The 15,026-nt window shown below is 36.3% G+C and overlaps 1 protein-coding gene across 1 annotated transcript in view; it reads right to left on the bottom strand.

The window, feature by feature from the left end:
* The window catches only part of ScsbetaG (Succinyl-coenzyme A synthetase beta subunit, GDP-forming), a 36,938-nt gene extending 24,298 nt beyond the window's left edge, over nucleotides 1-12,640 (bottom strand). The window contains exons 1-2 of the mRNA XM_089089334.1: nucleotides 12,483-12,640; nucleotides 8,162-8,300 (exon numbers count right to left, since the gene is read on the bottom strand). Of these exons, the coding sequence (XP_088945460.1) occupies nucleotides 8,162-8,300; nucleotides 12,483-12,515 (172 nt within the window). The 5' untranslated portion in view covers nucleotides 12,516-12,640. The remainder of the gene's footprint in view (nucleotides 1-8,161; nucleotides 8,301-12,482) is intronic.
* Nucleotides 12,641-15,026: the final 2,386 nt, after the last annotated feature.

Genomic DNA, 15,026 nt, shown 5'->3' on the forward strand with positions numbered 1-15,026 from the left:
GATTTCCATCTATTTTGAACTAACATGCCATACAGCTGAACTGCATGTTACTGAAGAATCTTTTTATGTTTATGGGTCTCACTGTGCATTTTGTCCCAGACCAGTGTAATTTAAGTTTATTTATTTATTTTTTATAAATTAATCCTGATTGGACAATGAACCCTATAAAATAGTAATTAGCAGACAGAACATAGACTGACGTTTAAAAGACACATGCAAATCTGCCTATTGTGACCTCTTGGCGAGTTTTTTTTTGCCACTAGCTCAGTGCAAAGTTAAAGAATTTAATAATTACAACAAAATTTTATTTGAGTTTTAATAAACAACTTTAGTTTTGAGTTTTAATAAACAAAATTTTATTTGAGTTTTAATAAACAACAACTCTTGTAAGACGGGTTTACAGAACCCGTCAATTGTACTTCTCAAGAAGAGTCATAAACCATTGGAATCAATTGAAGGAATCAATTGTCAGCGCTCCCTCCATCCAGTCTTTCAAATGCCACCTTGACAAGGGGTGGGAGAAGAGGCAGTGGAGGTTCAGTTGGGAGCTATCAAATCAAGAGCACTACAGGTCCAGAGGGCCTTAAAACTCTCAAAAGGATTAAGGTGATTATTTGATTTTTCTCTTTTATTGATTTGCTCATAGCCCATTCACAATGACATTTTATTAATACTGAGATTTAGCTAGCATTAACTTAAGCCAATCTGAATTGTCCAGCCAATGAGAAATATTTATGACGAATCTGATTGGCTCAAGTTAGCACTAGTTAAATCTTGGTATTAGCAAAACCTCATTATGAATGTACACTTTAGTGATCAGTCTGTTGAGTGCACAGTTTATATAATTAGGCAGTAAGTTTACCGCAGATGATTTCTGGCTCTTCATTCTCGGGGCAAACAAAAAGCTCCTCCCACTTATTTCTGCACTTAGGGGTTAGTGTGTATACGTCAATCAATGAGAAATGGTTACAAAGTGCATTATTCATAATTGCGAAAGCAGAAAAAAACTTGGTGAGCCGGCCAAGTGGTTTGCAAGTGTCCCATCTCACAGGTATGACTTAATTTATATACAAATTATTAATTAATCTTTTATTTATATACAATGGACTCAATTGATTGGCATATTTAGGATTTTATAAAAATGGGGGTGGGGGGTTGATGAAATTTGTGAAAATAAGGAAATTTTTTCTTCTTCTAATAACTGGTGGAATAGTGTGATGGTTTCAGGGGCGGATCCAGGATTTTTTAGGGGGCGCAAAATAGGTTGATTCGATAAACTTACATTAGGAGCAAGTTTAATTAATGTAAACTTGCGTTAATTAGGTAAATTACACTACTTTAGACTACTTTATGGGGGGCACCCCTCGCCCCCCCCCCGCTGGATCCGCCACTGGATGGTTTATCATTTTTTTTCACGTCGTGATATTTATTTTCTATGATATTTATTTTCTAGATAAGAAGACTAGTTTTGTTTTCAATCAATGTTTTCATATGAAATGGGCAGACCTTTCCTGAACTTTAAACAATAAACACCTCTGTTTGAAAATCTTTGCACTTTGTGAATTTAGATAGCGATAAGGGTTCCTGATTGAGACCAATTTTAGGACTTGGGTTCTAATTATTGGTTGCTGTGGTAAAAGTCACCACAGTAATACAGACAATAAAAATCAAACCAATATCAATAAACTTATGTGAAAAGTGGAAGTGACTATATTTAATTTAGCTGCAAGTCTACATTCATGCCCACCATGTAATTTCCCTTTGAGAAAAAATTGATAAAACTTTTAAAACTGAAATATCAATGCGAAGCACCAAATATCATAATCAAATGTCATTGCTTTATGGCACTGTTCAAATAAAACTTATTTTTAACTTGATTATCATTGTGAATTCATTCTTTGTCTTTCTTTCCATTCTTAAACCAATGTTATATTTACCTTTTGCATTATTACAGCCCACTATTGTTGCCAAACGCTAAATACTAAAACCACCATTGATTACGTTGGCTCGTCCGTTCTCGCGAATTTTTTGGTGGATAATTTGTGCAGAAGGGAGCAATAGCAAACAAACAAGAGGCCGAATTGGTACCAGCGGGATTTTATTCCTTAAACTGCTGGGAATAGGTGATTTGAGTATTGCAATTCCCACATTCTGTCTACCTCTAAAACTGTCAAGGCAATAATGGCACCAAAAAAGAGACAAAGTGAGAGCCCCGTAAAAGGATAAGATAAGTGCCCGGGATGTGCAAAAAGCCTGGACGAGAATTCGCAAGCCGTCAACTGTGACAAATGTCCTAACTGGTTTTGTATTGAGTGCCTAGGATTAAGTGATGAACAATACGTCCTGCTAGAGAAAATGAATCGTACTATGAAATGTGAATGGAGCTGTCCCCGGTGCATCTTGAACAAGCCTGTGCGCGACGCCGACACCCTAACCAAAGCCATCGAATCTTTTAAATCAGAGGTGCGAGAGGACATTACTAGCATAACGACCACAGTCAACAAGGGTCTCAGTGAGATTCACGATGAACTTGCCACAAAATGCAATGTTCTCGAGGTAAAAGCAATTGTTGAATCGGCAATTACTGCTCAAGTGACGGGGCTTGCACCAGAAGCACCTGACGAACATATACGCCGTACAGTCAGAAGAGAGCAGGACAGGCAGAGACGCAAACTTAACGTCGTCGGATACGGGATTCCGATCCAAGCAAGTGACGAAGACTTCCTTGCTAAATATTTCAAGGACAACTACAAACTAGCGACCAAAGTCTTCAACGTGAAAAGACTACCAGCCTCGGCCCCCACGGCCGGACAACCACTGCAACACCCACCAGTCCTGTTCACGGTAGCCAGCTTCACAGACAAGAAGCATATCCTGGATGCATCCTACCAGCGTAAAGACCCGATTCGATTCTATGGCGATAGCTCCAAAGAAGATCGCAATGCTAGAAAAGCCTTGTTGGAAGAAATGAAGAAAAGACAGGCAAACGGAGAAACGGACCTAGTAATAAGAAAGGGCAAAATCACAAAAAACGGTCAAACTCGAGCAATTCCGATGGAGAGATGCTCGAGTATGCAAAAATAACCACTATCTCCAACCGTCTCGTCCCCCTTGTAAATAGTTCATGTGTGAGTGATAATAACGTTGTAAACGCAAGTTTTTGTAAATGTATAAACAGTGAATTAACAGTTACGTCCCCATGCCATTCTGCCTCGTCCCTCATTAGCAGCTCTGTGTACCTAAGCTGCAATTCACCCACTTCAACCGAAAGCGAGAATATTAGTGAGCAAAATAAAAACTCGCCCAGACACACCCAAAAACTTGTGAACATTATGACGGCAAACGCTGATGTTATTACCAACAAGATGCCGGAACTGGCAACAGTGCTCCAACTAAGTCAGATAGACATTGCAACTCTGACAGAAATTTGCCCCAAGAACTCAAGATTTCAACTGACAGAAGACTCAATCTGCCCCTCTGGATACAACATCTTCAGCAATCTGTCTGATCCAAACTGCAGAAGAGGAGTGGCTGTTCTAGCTTCCAAGGAATTCCAGGTAAAAGAAATTTCTGTCCCAAATTCTTACTTACCTTGGGTTGAAGCTACATGGGTCTCCCTGTCCCTACCTAACGAAATGTTTGTCCTAAGCTCAATGTACAGGAGCCCCAGCAGCCCTTGCCAGCTGTCCTCTGAAACAGCAATTGCCGAAATGACGCAATTCATACTATGCAATTACCCAAAGGCAACCCTGCTCATGACAGGGGACTTCAACCTCCTAAACGTATCTTGGGTAGATGGCCGAGGTATGACCAAGTCAAGCCTTGAACAAAACCCATTAGTACAAGCCCTCTCTGACAACTTTCTATACCAAACAGTAACTATGCCCACAAGAATGCGCCCAGGACAAAATCCCTCCATACTGGACCTAGTCATAACGAATGACCCAGAAAAGGTGAACAACACACACACTCTCAGTCCAATTGGCTCAAGTGACCACATGCCAGTTCTCTCATCTATTCAACTCAACTCCAAACCATCAAAATATACCAAGCAATCCTTTATAAATTACAAGATGATAGTGGAAGAGCTGTTAGATGCTAACCTGGAAACACTTATATCAGAAGATGTCAAAGCTTCATGGCTAACTCTAAAAAAGACCTCACTAGAGAGACAAGCCAAACACAACAGCGTAACATGGAAAAAGAAACCCAAAACTCTACCTTTCCTCACCCCAAAAATCAAGAAACTATGCAACAGTAATAAAAAACTTTGGGAGAATTACATGAAACAAAAGACTACTGCTTTGTACGAGCAGTACAAAACTGCAAGTAACCTCTTCCGAAAATAAACTAGAAAACTGACCACAAACTATAAAGAACAACTGGTCAAAAACGTCAAGAAAAACCCAAAATTATTCTGGAAATACATCTCCTATAAGAAGCCAGGCAGACACACCGTACCAGACCTGGTAAGCAACAACTCTTTCTCCTCTTGCCCCTCTGAAAAAGCAAACCTGCTTAATCAGCAGTTTGCCTCAGTGTTCTCCATGGATGACCCCCAATCAACCCCCCCACCCGCAGAACAGGCTCACACGCCCTTCCTGATGGTACACTCACCAGTCACAATCGAAGAAGTAACCACACAGCTAAAGGACCTCGATCCCAATAAATCGACGGGACCTGATTGTCTCAGCCCACGACTGATGAAGGAATTAAGCCCTGCAATATCAGCCCCACTGGTAAAACTATTCAATCTGTCGCTTGCACAAGGAAAGCTTCCTGGGGACTGGAAGAAGGGAATAGTCATCCCAATTCACAAGAAGGGTAGCAAAACTTCTGCAGCAAACTACAGACCTATCAGCCTTACATGTTTGGCATGCAAGGTCATGGAGAAAATCATAAACAAGCGTATCATTAACCATCTTGAGGCCAACTCACTTATCAGCAGTAGTCAGCATGGTTTTTGCTCAAAGAGATCGGTGGACACAAACCTTCTTGAGTCATATAGTCTTGTAACTGACCTACTAGAGAGAGGATTACCTGTGGATATTATATTGTTAGACTTAGCCAAAGCATTTGACAAGGTTTGTCACCGATACCTCATTCACAGGCTACTTACTCTATCTGTTAGTCCACAAGTGGTCAGTTGGACAGAGGACTTTCTGAGGGACAGAACACAGCAAGTGAAAGTGATAACTGGACCAAACAGCCATGTCCTTTCTGACGAAATCAAAGTCACTAGTGGGGTTCCCCAGGGCAGCGTCCTGGGCCCCACCCTGTTTAACATCTACATAAATGAGCTACCCCTCATCACCAGCAACAAAACCACCCTATATGCGGATGATTTGAAACTCATAGGTCCTGCCAACACCTTTTCTTCCATCCAATCCCTCCAAACTGATCTCAACCACATGTGCTCCTGGGTCAAAAGATGGCTGCTGGAATTCAACACAGAAAAATGCAAGGTCATACACTTCGGACACAAAAACCCCAAACATCAGTACCTCATGACCCAAAATTCTGGAAGTCACCACACAATTGAGCCTGTCCAGGAGGAGAGTGACCTTGGCATCATCGTTGACTCCCAGTTGAAATTCAGCTCCCACTCACAGAAAATCTCAGCCAATGCTAGCAGAGCCCTAGGCATCATCAAACACAGCATCACCAGTAGGAGTAAACACGTAATCACCAAACTCTACAAAGGATTAGTAAGACCTAGACTGGAGGTGGGGATGATACTGGCCACCCCTCGATTCAAAAAGGACAAGGCAGTTCTTGAGCAAATCCAACGAAGGGCCACTAAGATGATTGTCAGCATGGAAAACAAGACATACAGTGAACGGCTGAAGGAACTCAACCTCCCCTCCTTAGTATACAGACGGAAACGGGGAGACATGATCCAGGCACACAAACTCCTCTCAACCAATCGAGAAAATGAGATCCTGGAGATCGACACCTCCCACAAAACACGAGGACACCTTAGACGAATCCGCAAACATCACGCTACAACTGGAGCAAGATGCAATTTCTTCTCGAATCAGATTGAGAACCTCTGGAATAATCTCAAGGAGGACACTGTGGCTGCTGAATCAACAGATGCTTTCAAACGCCATCTTGATGCTGAGTGGAAAGATACACCATGGAAGTTTGGCTGGGAAGCACCAGAATCTTCCACCAGAACTTAACCAACTACAACAGTCATCATAAGGAGTGATTCAACAGGATCGAAAGTCCTTATTTCACTCCAAGCTGTGATTTAAGGTAATTTAAGGTATAGGCTATATACATTTATATAAATTTATATGCAGTGTTACAGCCATACCAATTATTCTCCTTTCCTTTTTTATTCTTTAATAATAATTTCTGGTCATTTTGAGTTTGAGTTATTTTAGGCTTCAATTTTTACAGATCTTAGGTTTAATATTGCCTTTACTTTTCTTTAAAAAAAACTTTCTCTTTCGTAAAGTTTTTGTAGTATATATATATATATATATATATATATATATATATATATATATATATATATATATATATATATATATATATATATATATATATATATATATATATATATATATATATATATATATATATATATATATATATATATATATATATATATATATATATATATATATATATATATATATATATATATATATATGTATATACATATACATATATATATATATATATATATATATATATATATATATATATATATATATATATATATATCAGCACGTTCAAACAGCTCTTCTCATTTGATCTGCCATCAGCAGTCCAATTACCCTGGAACACGTATTTTGGCAGAAACTTTCTCAAAATGCCTTTGAAACCAACTTGAGACTTTGAAACCTATTTTTAATTCCTAAAAACATCTAATAATAACATTACACTAATAATTACCGATTTTCATGTATGTATTGGAATAAATTAATTTAAAATTAGTTTCTTCAAAATTAGTGTTCCAATGTTGAAGCCAAGTTTCGCATTCAAGAGAGATCTGACTTGTCTACCCATGAAAAGATCTAATTGTTGCTTATGTTTATACCGGTTTATACATTCTCTGGAGCAATTGCACCTTGGTCCGAGTTTTTATAATGGGTGAGATAGGGAAAGATCATACTGCTATTATATATACTGTGGTTGAGTGTAATATCTAGAGCAATCGAGACATAATTTAAAAGGGGAAAATTGCAGCCTATTGAGGGAATTCAGGGAAATAACACTGTGTAGATCTTTTTATTAAAAAGAGGAGGCCCCATTTTAAATTTGTCAAGAAGTAACATTACTCATTCCTTCTAATTTAACATTACAGGAGTAACATTAACTCATTCCTTCTAATTTATGTAATTAGAACAATAACATTAACTCCTTCCTTTTTATTTATATAATTAGAACAATAACATTAACTCCTTCCTTCTAATTTATATAATTAGAACAATAACTCCTTCCTTCTAATTTAACATTACAGGAGTAACATTACTCCTTCCTTCTAATTTAAGTAAAATAATGCACTGATAATGGAATTTAGTTTTACACAGATTATAAATATGCTAGACAGAGGAGGGGGAATAGGAGGATAGAATTACTACACAGAAAGGCCAAGAATATAAACTATATGCATCTTGAGAAAATGCATTCCAATTTAACAGGAGCAATTTTCAGAAACAGCTTTATGGCATTGGACTAGAAAAAACAAACATACAAGAAAAACATCTTATTCCTATAAAAGCTTTGACCTTGGCACTAATCATCTGCCATGATTAATAAACCTGTATTTAGCAAAAAAAACTGAATTAATTTTAAAAGAGACTATAAAGCTGACATTCTCTAGCTGACATTATTCACTGAACATCTTTTAAAAGTAATATTTTGTTAGAAAAGGTTCATTTATCATGTTCTAGTAAAAACTCAACATTTTTGCAACATGTCTTTTTAGCTTAAAAGTACTGCTATCTATTCAAAAAACATAGAATTCCATGATAAATTTACTCAAGACATTGAAATAAAATGTTAGTGAATGCTAGAGCACAAGTAATTAAAATATCATACAAGTGAAAAAAAAAAATCTACTAAAAAAATTTATACAAAAAATCTGATAGCCTACTAACCATTTTAAATTAAAAAATACAACAAAAATTTAAATACAACTTACTTAAGTGCTTTGATACATCTTTTGCTTTTGATGCATTTGAGACAACTTCAAATTTTTGTACATTGACATTATGGTTAGCTAGTAGAACTTTACTCTGATATTCTAATAGATTTAATTTTCTAATTTGCTGGCATAAAACCTGGAACATAGAAACATAGAAAAATATAACATTGAAGAACATAGAACATAGAAACCAAATAAATTTATGGCAGGACTCAAGAGAAAACTAAACATTTTCTTTGACATTATTGTTGTCAAAGAAAGCGCTATAACACCATCAATAAGAAAGTAGTTCCATAAGGGTCACCATGGATTTTAATCACCAGATACACACCTTAAATCACAACTTGGAGCAAAATAAGGATTTCCATTCTTGTTATGCTTTGTGATAACTTCTGCATGTTGTCTAATTGCTTGTTACATTCTGGTTGAAGATTTGGCTGCCTCCCAGTTGTACAGGAACTCTTGATGTAGCCACTCTCTATCTATATTTTGCTATTATAAAAACTATGTTGCACAGTAATAATAAATTAATACCTCCTCAGCTGCAATGTGAGCCTGCAATAGAGCCCATTCCTAGCCATGGTAAAAACCACTTGGAGAAGAATAACAGCACTGTCAACATAATTCCTCTACAATGGCAACCCTGCTGAGCAACACTATTAAGTCAAGTAAGTCAAGCCAAGATAAAAAAAATAGTTGAGGAGAAGCCAAGGGCAAGGCACTGCTACTAACAGCTTGTTGCAACACAAAGCTGCCTGACACAAACACACCAGAGCTATGTCAGTTTCTTGATACTATTTAACTTTAAGGATAGCCACTTTTCAGCCTAGCAACCTTGCAACAATTGCAGGTTTTAACTATAGCCACCAGATTTTCCATGCATGGAAGAGTTTTATTATTTTGCAGCCACAGTTTCATCCATCACACTGTCAAAATTTGAAAAAATAATTTCAGCAAGTTTCAGCCAAGGATCAGGAGTACAAAATGCCCATTAAGTGTTTTTGTCTATAATGAAACAACATAAGATGATGAAAAAGACTCTGTACATATGCACAGTTGACAAACCTAAAGCCATTTGACTTCATTGTACATTCCAATCATTAGTTGCTTTATTAAATTGTGGAACTATCAGTTTTATTTGCACATGCCTTTGGAATTGGTACCAGAATTCAACAGTCCAGACCCATTCTTGTAATGGGTTGACAAATCCTATTCTGGTGAAGCATGGGGTAAAGCAAGGCTCAGTCTTGAGTCCATTAATGTTCAGTCATATTGATATTTGTCACCTGCATTAGACATACTTCTTCTCACTGAAAACATGTCCTCAATGCAAAGAACTGTTAAGGCTAGTCTATCCAAGATTGGCCTTGCTATTGAACAATCAAAAACTGAGTTCATGATTGTAAACCCATGTGAAAAGGCACAATCAAAACTCCCTTGAAATATCCTTAATCTCTGCTCCTAGATCTGACTCTAGAAGGTATTTAGGTACCCTTTTTGGTTTATCAATAAGAGCACCATATGCTCTTGTCATTAATGAGCTAAAAAATAAACTCTATAAAACATATGATATGCTGGCAAAAACTAAAGGGCAATTTGCCAAACATACATTAGGAACATTTAACTTCTTGGGGTGGCCATTAAAACTGATGTTAAATTGTTTGATTTTTTAGAATAAATCTATCTCTCTCTCTATGCAACTCCATGTTTGCACTACATGTGTTTTTACACTTTGATTTTGGAATCTGTTCTCTATAACTGATAAATAAAAACAAGTTAGGGTCCAATTTTATGGGTATGCTAGGTATTTTATTGGTATCCCTCTGTGGTTTCAGAACATGTACATTAGTAAAAAATACCATGTTTTCAATATATGTGATAAGATGGAGGATCATCTGTCTATTTTGAAGATTGGTGTAAGAAAATATCCAACTTTCTGCTTAACCATCTCTTATATATGGCTGGGTAGACTGATAGGTCCACATGTCTTAGTGTTGATTTAAGTTTCTAGTTGTTTGTCTTTCTTTATTAGACATGTTGGTCACTTTACTGTATAACCATTAATTATTGGTGTTTTTTTTCTTTTTCCTTGTTTGTTCTCCTCTAGTGCATTTTTTTAATGTATCAAAAGAGGACAAAATAAATTATTATTATTACTATATTAATTACTACACTGCAATCAAGAGATCAAGGTAGAAAAATTTGAAGAGAAAGGATAGTTTTCACTTGAAATCATTAAGCAGCCAACTATCACTTAGAATAGCATCTAGCCTACTACAAATCTTCTAAATGGAAATGAGCTTCCACTCAGGAATTCTTTCATAAGGAAAAATTAGAGTTGGCACACCATCTTGGCAAGTTTGCATTTACATTTGCAAAATGTGGTTCCGGTTGAAGAAAACTTTTTTCAAATTTTAACTTATATCATGGCATTTCTTTTCCTACAAAAATACAGTTTTCAGCATTCACTCACTCAACCCCTTGGCTTGAGTTTGGTTTTTGCTTACATTTACACAAATATGTCAAAAAAGAGGCAAGTTATGACAAAATGAATAAATTATCTGCACATTTTTATCTTAAAACAAAATTACACCCATTTTGATTCCAGGATTACCAATATAATTGCCAACACAGAATAACTAACATAGTTCACCTTATTTTTTGTCTCAGCTTTATCTAGTTATCTTAATTTAGGTAGCTTGAACCCCATCCCCCCAGGACTCCACCCTTTGACTATTGGAAAAAATTAGTTTATAAGCTTATATAGAATGGTACTATCTAATCTCCTTATAATTAAAAACATTTTAGTCATCTAGTTGGAAAATTTGGCCTATCTGTATAGGAAAAATATAAATTTGCCAACTAGTTCACTAATAACTTCTCTCCAGCAAAACTTTCATTTTCCAACTAGTTGACTAATAATTTCTCCCCAGCAGCACTTAAATTTGCCAACTAGTTGACAATAAATGTTGCCCCAGCAAAACTTTCCTTTTCCAACTAGTTGACTAATATTTTAGATTTTTCCTATACCAAATTTTCCAACTAGGCTAGATGACTAAAATGTTTTTAATTATAAGGAGATTGGATAGTACCATTCTATATAAGCTTATAAACTAAATTTTTTCCAATAGTCAAAGGGTGGAGTCACAGGGGTGGATATCCCCTCCCCTCTCTCCAAAAAAAAAATGTTTCAATTGACTCATAAATACATAAAAAAATGGGTAAAAATGTACCAAATCATATTATTGACTTACAAATAAAGTGGGTAAAGTTTTACCAAATCATATTATTCAGTTATGAAAAAAGTTAATGCACTATTCAATGCCTTTTTTATGCTGATTACGAATATAATAAGCATTTTTATCAGAAATAAATTCTAACCCCCCCCCCTATATTGGCCCATTCAAGGTTAGGTTAGGTTAGGTATAGCCTAGGCTATATAGGGGGGGGGGGGGCTGAAACTCATTTACAAAAGAAATGCTTATTAAATTTGTAATCAGCATAAAAAAAGGCATAAAATGATGTATTCACTTTAGTCCTAACTCAATAATATGATTTCATAGAACTTTACCATAAAGTGAATAGCCTATACTACTTGATGCCTTTTATGCTCTTTCCAAATTTACCAATCATTTTTGCCAGAAATGAATTTTACCCCCACCCCTATATACCAATTCAGGGTATAGGCCTATATTTGCACATCAGGTGGGTGGGGTTAAAGTTTAAACTTACCTCCCATTTACATCAGAAATAAAATTTGCCCCCACTCTCCCTAATGTGCAAATATATACCCTGAATTGGTATATAGGCTATAGGGGTGGGGGCTAAAATTCATTTCTGACAAAAATAATTATTATATTTGGAAAGAGCACAAAAAAAGGCATTGAGTGGCATATTCACTTTAGGCCTAGCCTAGGCCTATTTGTAAGTCAATAATATGATTTGGTAAAAATTTACCCAAAAATGGATATAAACAAATTTTTTATGCTTTTTTTGTTCAACCCCCTGCCCCCCCCCCAAAAAAAAAGCCTTTGAGCAAGACCCCCCCCCAAAAAAAAAAAAAAAACACCTTTGAGCAAGACCCCCCCCCCCACACACACACAAAAAAACATCCTGGGTATGACATTGAGGTGAGTGGTATATATATTATCAAGGTGAGAGTGAAGTAATGCACTTTCAGAATGAGATAAGTATTTATGATTCTTTTAAGATGATTTGGTAAATCCTTTTAATGATTGGTGGTAACCATTTTCTGCTAGGAAATAATAGTTTCCTATTCTCATGACACTAACATAGAATCGAGTAAAAACAAACTTGCCTTAAGTGAGGATTTTAGAAGCTTTTTGCTCATTTTTATACAAGCCCTTCTGAAAGGCTTATCAGGTATTAGTAAAACAATTTTACGCGCCTTTCTTCAACAAATGTATTTAGGAAATTACGAGCAGAAGGAGGAATAAGACGCCGAGTGATAAATCATGTGAGAATAATTCAAACGGTGGACTCTATCTTAGACAAAGTCTGAAACTTTTCTTCATACTGCGAGCCCAGTCAGAAATAGGAGCCTAGGAGAAGCACAGAAAGCATTAAAGTATAATTTAAGTTTCTTCTTCTTCTATTTCATAGCAGGCGGGCTTTTCAGTTGATACTATTTGGCCCTTTTCCTTTTGCTTCACTCTGTGGGCTACAGAGCTACTGGCTTGGTTGTCTCTTATTTATTAGATATTCTGAAATATCTTTTAGTAGATCTTTCGACTCAAGGAATTCAAATACAAGATGATAGATATCGATTTCTGTGCTGTGTGCAGGAATAGTTGGCTAGGCTCTTTGCTGATAGTGAGATTTTGTGGTGTTTGAAGCACTTTAGCAGTTTACAACGCAAGGTATGCTATGCAGACGTCAGCATATTACATTCAAATAGGCAGTGGTCAATTGTTTCATTATCATAATACAATACCTGCAAAGAGGGGACAGGGGAACTGAACTACTTGAATTAGAAAACTGATATGAGAATGCAAGAAAGTTTAGTCCATTTGTTCCAGAACGAATTCTGTGATAAATTTTAGAAAAGTACTTATTGGGAAAGGGGGAAAAAGTGGATTTTCTCATGAAACATAATATCAGATAGTCTTCAACGGTTAATATCTCTAATGGGGATTGGTCTCCCACTTGGCTGGTCAATATTTATAGCATTTTTTGCTATTTCATCAACCTGATGATTACCACTTATACCAGAGTGGCTAGGAATATACTGAAGATAAGTTCTTATGCCACTTGAAGCAAGATTATCTATAATACTAAGACAATGATAAGTGTCAATATCCAGCTTATACTGAGGAGCTGAAGATAACAACTCAAGGCTTGATAAAGAGTCAGAATAAACTACAATATTATTTGAATTAACAATCAAGGGTTTATTTTCCATAAGGTATTCTAATGCCATGATTATGGCATTTAACTCTGCAGACATTATAGATACATTATTATGCAATCTCTCACCCATTGTAATTTTCAGGTGAGGAAGGAAGGCACCACTTGCTACCTTCTCATTCATTATAGACCCATCAACAAATATTTGCAAATGGTTTTTATAAGTAATTGTATTAAGTTCAGCAAATTTTTTTTGGACAAAAGCAATGGGGGTTAAATCTTTAGTCCACTTTGAGAAATCAGTATTTATTATGGGGATTGACCAATTCCATGGAGGGGATTGGGGGAAAGTTGGTGCAATAGACTTTGCGGGTACAGGGAACTTCTTCTGAATATTGGCATACTCATCTGCATACATGGCTGGATTTCTTAACCAATTATGTAGGGTGTGTGAGCTATTTGATTCAATTTTTGTAAGATGTTTTATCAAGAGAAAGCTACGTCTCTCCCTTATTGTTGTTAATCCACTCTCCATAAGCAGAAACTTGGTGCTTGTGGGTTTCCTAAGACCAAACATGAGACGTATTATATCGTTTTGTATTGTTTTAATTTTTGCATCTGGGTCTTTGCACATGCACCATAGACGATGAGCCCATAGTCAATATGGGGTCTTATATGTGATTTATAAAACTGGAGTAAGGTTTTCTCTTTACACCCCAGGGTGTAGAAAGAAGTCTTTTTAGTATAATTGTTTTTCTATAGCCTTTTTTTTATTGTGTTTGAAATGTGGAGGTGGAAATTAAGTTTTTGGTAAAGCATGAGACCTAGGTAATTTATATGATTATCTTCTGGAATAGTTGTTCCATTTAGAGTTAATCTTGCATTAACATGAATTTGCTTTCGGTGAAGTTGGATTATTCTCGACTTGGTAGGTGCAATGGGTAAATCTGAATGTTGAGAGAATTTTCAAATTGGAAAAGTGACTTTTGCAGCTTTGACTGTGCAATCCCAAAGGTATTGCCAGATGACCATAGTACCAGATAATCAGCATATTGTAAATTCGTGTGGGGGAGATTCATGTCCTAGAGATACAGGGCAAAGAGGAGGCAGCTGAGGACTGTTCCCTGAAGAAGACCTTTGGCTATTGTCTTTTGGGGTGAAGAGGCTGAACCTACACAAACAATGAAACTTTGCAATTCTATAAAAGATTTTATAAAAGATACTAGTTTGGGGGGTAGTCCAAGGTTTGCAAGTTTAACTAAAAGGATTTGGTGGTTCACATTGCCATATGCCCCTTCAAAATCTATGAAAGCTGCAACTAGGACGTTATTTTTTTAGAATTATTCATTTATTGCATTTGTTAACAATATGAAAGCATCTGTTGAGGAATGGTGTTTCCTGAAACCAGTTTGAGTGTGAGGAATCATATTATTTTTTTGAACAAACCAGAGGAGTCGGTAAAAGATAATTTTCTCCATTATTTTCCCCATCACAG

This window comes from Artemia sp. Qi Xiang Cuo, chromosome 5, assembly GCF_049724085.1.
Source record: "Artemia sp. Qi Xiang Cuo chromosome 5, ASM4972408v1, whole genome shotgun sequence".
Taxonomy (NCBI): domain Eukaryota; kingdom Metazoa; phylum Arthropoda; class Branchiopoda; order Anostraca; family Artemiidae; genus Artemia; species Artemia sp. Qi Xiang Cuo.